Source organism: Castor canadensis, chromosome 15 (assembly GCF_047511655.1).
Source record: "Castor canadensis chromosome 15, mCasCan1.hap1v2, whole genome shotgun sequence".
Lineage (NCBI taxonomy): Eukaryota > Metazoa > Chordata > Mammalia > Rodentia > Castoridae > Castor > Castor canadensis.
This window is the reverse complement of record NC_133400.1, coordinates 50,104,183-50,113,486: the sequence shown is the minus strand read 5'-3', so window position 1 is coordinate 50,113,486 and position 9,304 is coordinate 50,104,183. Positions and strand designations below refer to the sequence as shown.

At 38.0% G+C, this 9,304-nt stretch overlaps 2 protein-coding genes across 2 annotated transcripts; one reads left to right on the top strand and one right to left on the bottom strand.

Moving 5' to 3' along the window:
• The first annotated feature begins 436 nt into the window (after window positions 1-436).
• On the top strand, window positions 437-1,375 carry LOC109680716 (olfactory receptor 2T10-like). Its single transcript, XM_020155430.1, has one exon. The coding sequence runs from the start codon at window positions 437-439 to the stop codon at window positions 1,373-1,375; it is 939 nt and encodes a 312-aa protein (XP_020011019.1).
• A 4,232-nt stretch (window positions 1,376-5,607) lies between these two features.
• On the bottom strand, window positions 5,608-6,546 carry LOC141417232 (olfactory receptor 2T10-like). Its single transcript, XM_074055397.1, has one exon. The coding sequence runs from the start codon at window positions 6,544-6,546 to the stop codon at window positions 5,608-5,610; it is 939 nt and encodes a 312-aa protein (XP_073911498.1).
• Between the last annotated feature and the right edge of the window lie 2,758 nt (window positions 6,547-9,304).

The window sequence follows — 9,304 nt, the reverse complement described above, 5'->3', positions numbered from 1 at the left end:
AATATCTACAGGATTATGATTCCTGTAAAATCTCAATGGACAGGGATTAAGGAGATATAAATACACATGCTCTAGGTAAAATGAAGTACAATGCTAGTGCCTCAAAATTTTGCAAGTATGAATTTATATTAATAAACATAAGGACATTTTTTGTCTATCTGATCTCCTGTGAGAAATGCTTTAAATTCAGTTATGTGAACCACTCTGTTCATAATATAAAAAGAATATTCCCATTCTAGATGAGGAATCAGAGCATAATCTAATTTATTTCTTTTCAATCAAGTTCACATCTGAATTTGGAAACACTGAGGTTTTTCATTAAGTATTTAAATTGCAGCAAACATTATTATGTCTGGCACACGTTTACTTATATGCTTATAAATAATATGTTTACTTTTGTTCTTTAGGTAAAATAATTTTAATCAGTCACTCCATCATGTGGAAGGCCAATGAAACTCTGAGTGGTGAGTTTTACTTGTTGGGAATCTTTAGTCAGTTCTCACACCCTGGTCTCCTCTGCTTTCTCATGTTCAGTATGTTTTTGATTGCCATGTCAGGGAATACTGTATTGGTCTTTCTGATCCATAATGACTCTTCTCTGCATACTCCCATGTATTTCTTTATTAACCAGCTCTCACTCATGGACCTGACATATATTACTGTGACTGTGCCCAAAATGCTGGTGAACCAACTGACCAACATGAAGACAATATCAGTACTTGGGTGTGGAACTCAGATGTATTTTTATCTGATGATAGGAGGTGCAGAGTACTGTCTTCTAGCTGCCATGTCATATGACCGCTATGTAGCCATCTGTCATCCTCTCCGTTACTCTGTCCTCATGAACCATAAGGTGTGTCTCCTTCTGGCATCTGGCTGCTGGTTTGTGGGATCATTAGATGGCTTCATGCTCACTTCCATCACCATGACCTTCCCTTTCTGCAGATCCCGGGAGATCCACCATTTCTTCTGTGAGGTTCCTGCTCTATTGAAGCTCTCCTGTTCAGACACCTCACTCTATGAGATTTTCATGTACCTGTGCTGTGTCCTCATGCTCCTGATACCTGTGATAATAATTTTAGGCTCCTACTACTTTATCATCCTTACAATTCACAGGATGAATTCAGTTGAGGGCCAGAAGAAGGCCTTTGCCACCTGTTCCTCCCACATTACTGTTGTCACGCTCTTTTATGGAGCTTCAATGTACAACTACATGCTCCCTAACTCATACCACACCCCTGGGAAGGACATGATGATGTCCTTTTTCTATACCATCCTCACACCTGCCTTGAATCCTGTCATTTACAGCCTCAGGAATAAGGATGTTACTGGGGCTTTGAAGAAAATGCTGAGAGTGGGGAAAGTTCCATATTAAAGTGTGAAGAATATTTGCTCTCTCTTTCAAAGTGTCTCTGTCTTCACTTTAGATTTCCTTCCACCAAACAACCATCATATTGTGATGGTGCCTCCCTGAGTTGTCCTTCAGAGGATTCTAGCCAAATTTTCCTCTTTATAGAAAATCAGTCATGCTTCAGGTGATGCTCACTTATCCTTCTTTTCCCATAGTGCTGACCTCTAGTCCATTCCATTAAGCCAATGACATTTTTAGATTACAGTTGAAGAATACAATACTAAATCTGTAGGAGGCAAAGGCAAGAAGATTAAGAATTAGAAGCTATCCTAGGCTATATAACAAAGGAATCTCTTAAAAAATAATTAAAATTTATTTAGAAGTAAATCTGTGATTAAAACTATCAGAGAATCCTTTCTTTCAACAGAGGTTCATGTTTTGATAGCATCATAGGCTCGGTAATCAATGTATAAGAATTTACAGTGGTCTCATAGTCACTCACTATCCACTCTGGAAGGAATTTTCATTCCTTGAGTCATTTGACATGCTGTAGGGGAGCGCTATGTCATTCACATTTTACACAGGAAGTTTTTAAAGCTTGCCCTGACTTTCTCTGTGTAGGAGATCCTCAGGGATAGGTACCACATTCAGACTCCTAATTAAGAGGATCAGTGTAAACCACTCAGAACCTCAGAGAGCCTAAATCTATAGTATTGATTTTCTTTCTGTCAGTACTTCTGACATGCTGCAGTCTCAGTAAATTTTCTGTTTTCTAAGAGGACATATAAACCCATTCTTTTCCAATAATAGATGAGAGCCATGAGCTATCCAGAATGCATGTGTGTAGACAAGAATTGTACCTATTCATAGACTTTCTCAATAAAAGAATTTTCTCATATTCTCCTTATTTGTACCATTAATATACACATGTTTAGAATACAATTTCAAATTATATATATGTACATATATGGCTACATCCTTATTCATTTAGTTAACAAATAATAATGATGACAATTATAGTTATAATTAAAAACTGGTGTGCTTACCCTGATACAGGCACTATCCTAAGTATGTTACATGTATGGAAACTTTCATTATCCCAGTTTTATGATTAACCCAATTCCACAGCTAATATTGATAAAATTCCATAGATTTGATTTACTTGAACAAGGTTGTGAAGCTTCTCAGGTACTCTACCCTGTGTAGAGTACCCTGTGTGAGTGAAGCCCAAAAATGCAGATTACAGTCCATGCCCTCCCACACTGTGCTGCCTCCCATGGCGTCTGAAGTCTTTTCGTGCATCATGCTGCAATGCTGGAAGCACTCTAGCTCTTTCCATGTAAGAGATTTTCACATGCTCTTTCCTCCCTTTAGTGCTCTTTTGCTAGAGATTTGCATGGCCATATCCTGCTCATTTAAGACTCAACTCATTCATTCACTCTGCAAATAAATATCAAGTATCTGCTATGTGCCAGTCACTGCTTACACATTGAGGATACATCAATGAGAAAAACAGACAAAAAAGCAATCTTCTTAGCATTTGAAGGAATGAACAGAAAAGAAATTGAAGAAAATATGAAAAACTATTGGGAGAAAAGTGTTAGGGGTTTGGCAGGGCAGAGGTCTTAGGATGTGAAGTTACATTTTCTGTAGGGACTTAGGTTAGACCCCACGGTGGTGGTTAATTAAAGGCATAAAAGATGCGAGTTGGTGAGCTCTGTTGATAATGGGGTAAATGCATTGTATGCACAGAGCAGAGATAACACAGACCTGAGAAGGTTGGGGCAGAATAGTGAGCAACCTCTTTTAACAAAGAGATGGAAGGGTTCAGTATTTCTCCAAAGTACTAGACTTTTTCTTGTACTTTAACCTGAGTGTGATTCATAACATTTTGGTCAATAGTAATGGTACAAAAAGCAGGCTTATGAGTACTACGGAGTTCCAGAGTGCAAATGAAGCATCCTAGAACAAGAAAGGAGATGTGGCCCAGCCACATATAAACTTTAAGGGAAGTCAAGGAATATCCAGTTCAGCTGTAGAGTATGAGATCAGATGGGAGCCAGGGCCCTGATGTCCAGTTATGCTACAAGAGTAAGTGAGGGACAAGAACTCCCCAGTAATGTGGGAGAGAAACCAGAAGCTTCTGTTCACACAGCTGAATGAATGTACTAAAGAAAAGAAACCAAAGCTATGCACTGGTGATTTATACCTGTAATCTGAGCTACTTAGGAAACTCAGATCAGGAGGACTGCAGTTTGAGAACAGCCTGGGAAAAATGTATAAGATCTCATCTCAAAGAAATAGCTGGCTCAGTGGCATATATCTGTCCTCCCAAACTATAAGAGAGGCTGAGTACAGGAAGATTGTGGGTTCTCGCCACCCTAGGCAAAATGTCTGTGAGATTCCACTTACCAAAAAAATGTTGGGCATGGTGGCATTTGCTTGTCATCCCGAGGATGTTTGGAATTGACTGATATCTTGACACTTTTTGGTATGTTTTGCTATTAAGAAAGTATATATAGGACCAGGCACCATGGCTCACAATGACTCACATCTGTAATCTCAGTTACTTGGAAGGTGGAGATCAGAAGGATCACAGTTCAAGGACAGCTTAAGAAAAGTTACTGGGACCCTATCTCAATTAATAAGGTGGACATTGAGGTATGCATCTGTGATCCCAGCTACTCAAGAGACTACAGATAGGAGAATTGTAGTCTGAGGCAGGCTGCAGGCAAAAACATGACACCCCACCTAAAAAGTAAAAACAAGTAAAGCAAAAATGGTGAGGTCCTGAGTTCAAACCCAAATACCACTAAAAAAATGTATATCTAAGGGATGCATACATTTTCACTTGTGTAACAAATTATCCCAAAATGTAGCTGCAAACAATGACAATTTACTACTCTAGGTTCGCTGGGTCAGATCTGGGAGCAGCTTCGCAGGTGTCGCTGAGTTGCAATGAAAATACTGTCTGGAGCTACTATTCTCTCAAGACTCCTGTGGATGTGTGGAGGATGACCTCTTCCAAACTCCCTCAAGTGACTGTTGGCAGGCCCTAGGTCCTAGTTGACCAGTGACATCCAGTCCCTGCCACTTGAGCCTGTCTGTAGGTCTGCTTACAAAATGGTTCTGACTTCACACTGAATGAACAGTTGAGTCAGGAAATAAGAGAGCAAGCATACTGAGCAAGATGGGATCCACAGATGTTTTTGTAATCTACTTTCTGAAATTAAATGAATATTTCCATATTCTAGTTCTGATGCATGACATGATCAAGGCTACTGCTGGTAATTGTTTTTCATTAACATTTTTGTTAGTATATATTGTCTGTAAGGAGGGGCTTCATTGTGATATTTACATATGTGCTTAGACCATACCTAGGTGAGATTAATCCCTCCATCATTCTCCCTTATCCTTCCTCCCCCATCCTAAAACAATTTCAACTGGCTTCATTGTTCTATATTCATACATGTATATAAAGTACATTAACCATACTCACTCTCCTCAAACTTTTGGTGTCCCTCCCCTCTTCCACTAGTATCTACCTGGACAGGACCTGTTTTATCCTCCTGTCCTTCATCTTTTAAAGTGTATATTAATTACTCAGAGGGGTGCCATCATGTTATTTCACACATGCATATGTTTGTTGTACTTTTGTCAAATTAACACCCTTTCACTTTCTTTATCTATATCTTCCCGCCCCCCTATTATTCAATAGCTCTCAATGGGTTTCATTTTGCCATGTTCATATACAGATGCAATGTATTTCAATATTCTTTACTCTATAATATTCTTGTCTTCTCATACTTTTCAGTAGTGCCCTCACACAGTCCCACTATTAATGATGTTTTCTCTCTCTTTGTATATGTATAGATATGTGTGTGTGTGTGTGGGGGGGACCATGTATGTATTTGTGTATACATTTATCTTATGTCTAGCTTCCATATATGAGGGAAACTCTCAATCCTTCTTACTCTGCCTCCCACAGAGTTCGGATGAAATTCCTCAACTGTCATCTAAACAAAAATTGACTCAATGGAATGGAATACATGTCAGTACTATGAAAAAAAGAGGGATACGTGAGTGTCACCTAACGTGTAAGTAACTTATTCTCTGAAGAGAGGAAAATTGGGATGAAGTCCTCTAATGGACAACTCCAGAAAGCAGACATCATCACAAAATGCTGGTTGTTTTGTGGAAGGACATCTAAAGGGAAGACAGAGACTCTGGAAGACAGAGCAAACTTACTTCACACTTCAACATGGAGCTTTCTCTGCTCTCAACATTTTATTCAGAGCCCTAGTGACATCCTTATTCCTGAGGCTGTAAATGACAGGGTTCAAGACAGGTGTAAGGATGGTGTAGACAAAGGACACTATCATGTCCTTCCCAGGGGTATGGTAGGAGATAGGAAGCATGTAGCTATAGATACCAGCTCCATAAAAGAGACTGACCACTGTAATGTGGGAAGAACAGGTGGCAAAGGCCTTCTTCTGGCCCTCAACTGAATTCATCCTGTGAATTGTAAGGATGATATAGTAATAAGAGCCTAAAATTATTGTCACAGGGATCAAGAGCATGAGGACACAGCACAGGTACATGAAAATCTCATAGAGTGAGGTGTCTGAACAGGAGAGCTTCAATAGAGCAGGAACCTCACAGAAGAAGTGACGTATCTCCCGGGATCTGCAGAAAGGGAAGGTCATGGTGATGGAAGTGAGCATGAAGCCATCAAATGAGCCCACAAACCAGCAGCCAGATGCCAGAAGGAGACACACCTTATGGTTCATGAGGACAGAGTAACGGAGAGGATGACAGATGGCTACATAGCGGTCATATGACATGGCAGCTAGAAGACAGTACTCTGCACCTCCTATCATCAGATAAAAGTACATCTGAGTTCCACATCCAAGTACTGATATGGTCTTCATGTTGGTCAGTTGGTTCACCAGCATTTTGGGCACAGTCACAGTAATATATATCAGATCCTTGAGTGAGAGCTGGTTGATAAAAAAGTACATAGGAGTATGCAGAGAGGAGTTGATATGGATCAGAAGGACCAATATAATATTCCCTGACACAGCCATCAAAAACATACTGAAGATGAGAAAGCAGAGGAGGCCAGGATGTGAGGACTGGCTGAAGAGTCCCATCAGGTAAAACTCACCACTCAGAGTCTTATTGGCCATCCACATGATGGAGTGATTGGTTAAAATTATTTTACCTAAAGGACAAAGTAGACGTTAGGGTATATATAAGCACACACACATATTCCAAGTTTGACAATGTATGCTGCAATTTAGTTAATATTCCATGAAAATTTTCATTTTCCACCTTGAGATGTGATTTTTGTGAAAACAGGTAAGAATTATATTATGAATATGATTCTGGATCTAGTATACTCTTTATATTATAAAAAAAGAGGTTCATGTAACTGAAACTAAAACATTTTTCACAGGGAATCAGATAGTAAAAACTTCTTTATGTTCTTATATAAATGTATATTTTTAATATTTTTGAATTGTTGGTTATACTACCCTTAACATATATTTTATGTGCCTAAATTGCCTAAATCCCTGTTCCATGAGAATTTATAGAGCTAATAATATTGTAGGTATTTCCACATATTTGACATTTAAGGGTCATTTTTTTGTGAGAAAGTGTTGTGAATACCCTTTATAATGTTAAACATTTAAGTATACAGGCCTATTAAGCATATTTTCTCAATATTTAAAGACCTCTTTTCTTTTGGCAGTACTGGGGTTTGAATTCCAGGCCTTGTGCTTGCTGGGTAGGTGCTGTACTACGTAATCCATAATCCTAGCTCTTTCTTGCTTTAGTAATTTTTCAGATAAGTTCTTGTGTTTTTGCTCAGGGATGGCTTTGGACCACAATCTAGTACTTATGCCTCCTATGTAGCTAGGGTTACATGCTTGGTTTGTTGGTTGAAATGAAGTTTTGATAACTATTTTTCTTGGCTACCTTCAACCTGCAAGCCTCATGATCTTTGCCTCCTGAGTAGTTTTGATGGTAAATAACTCTTAAGCAACTAATAATTCTAGCCCAGTTTTATACATCAAATTTTTAAATGTATACACCATCACCAATTTAGTCAAATTTCTTTATGTGTTTCAATAAAGACACTATTGCAAGAAGAGGAGTGGTGGCTCATGCCTGTCATCCCAGGTACTAGGGAGACAAAGATCAGAAAGATCAGTTTTAAACTAGCCTGGGCAAAAAGTTAGCAAGATCTAAGCACAACAAATAATCTAAGCATGGAGGTTAATGCCTTTATTCCAGCTATGTGGAAGCATAGGTAGGAGGATCATAGTACCAGCCTAGCCAGGGAAAAAAGGGAAACCCTTATCTGAAAAAAAAGTTAAAGCAAATAAAAAGGCTTGGAGGTATGACTTAAGTCTACTTGCCTAACAAGCATGAGTCATTGAGTTCAAACCCCAGTACTGCCAAAAAGAAAAAAAACAGCAGTGCAATTTGTAAATTTTTCTAAAATATTTTTGCAAGAAAGAGTACAGAGCAAGATGTCAGTAGAGTAAAACCTTCCAGAAATCTCCATTCTGTGTACACACCCATCTGAACAGCTATTCATACACCCAAGTGTCAGGCACAGAGCTAAGGAAATCAAGTGAGAGACCCCAGTGCATGGTGTTAGTGTAATAAAAGTAGATGCTTTGACAAAGGCAAGAAAGAAAGAGCTGTCTATGCCATCCCTCCCCCAAGTCCATGCAGTACAGCTGGAGATGCCTCCCACTTAGGGAGGAGAAGGAATGAAATCCTGGTCATAAACTTGAAATTCAGTACCAGGTCTTGTACAATTATTTGAGAAGCCTCAAAGAATTTCAAGGATGTGTCACCACACTTATGGATAAAATAAAACACCAGAAAACAGCTATATGATAACCAATATGTGAAAATTCTCAGATAACTCAAAATATCTGTTTTTAAGAAACTCAGGAAGTTTCAGAGAAAGTGAAGTAAATTTAACAAAATTTAACAGAAATCCTCTAGCTATAAAGTGCACAAAGCAAAATTTAAAATCCAATAGTAGGAATTGATAGTAGAATGATCTAGCAAAAGAAATAATAAGCTTTGAAGGTAGGCTATTTGAAATTACACAGGAGAAAACGGAAAAGTAAAAGAAGAAGAAGAAGGAAAGCTCACAGGAATTTTGGGGAAGCATTCAAAAAGGAAATGTATAGGTTATTAGGGTTCAGGTCAAACTTGACAATATCAAATGTTGTATAATGCTTACTTATTCAAAGAGATAATAACAGAAAACTCCTTTAAGCATATAGAGAGATACAAATACCAGAAATGGGAAAATCAAAGATCACTCATCAGATTCAGCTCAACCAAGCTTACATATTATAACCAAACTCTCAAAAGTTAAAGATAAGGAGAGGATTCTCAAATAGAAGAGAAGAAACAGCATATAAAGATGACTCAAATTGCCTGAGAGCACATGCATCAGTAGAAATCTTACAGGCCAGGAGGGAGTGAGACAACATTTTCATAATGTTGAAATGAAAAAAACTTACCACCAAGGACATTGTGACCAGTTAAACTATACTTTAGAAATGAAGAAGAGAAAAGACATTCCCAGATAAACATTGATTGCCTTACAATAAATGCTAAAGGGAATTCTTCATACTGAAAGAAAGAGATGATAATGAGTAAGAAAGAAATACCAGAAGGTATGAAACAAAATGATAAGAGTGACTGACTGTACATACAAATTCTGAATCTAAATTTTGCCTTTTATTTGTGTTCCTGTATGTATGGTCAATTTTCAAAATTAGTTAATATTAATAGTAATAGTTACTATTATTTCAAAATAGCCTATTATAATCAGAAGATTTTTTGTAAGCTTCCTTGCAACTACAAAACAAAAAACTAAACTCATTTGAGCTAAAGATAGTTATGTAGAGAGATTCC

Excerpts from the sequence above, each read along its gene's own strand:
- LOC109680716 (XM_020155430.1), top strand. The coding sequence starts at position 437 with ATGTGGAAGGCCAATGAAACTCTGAGTGGTGAGTTTTACTTGTTGGGA.
- LOC141417232 (XM_074055397.1), bottom strand. The coding sequence starts at position 6,546 with ATGTGGATGGCCAATAAGACTCTGAGTGGTGAGTTTTACCTGATGGGA.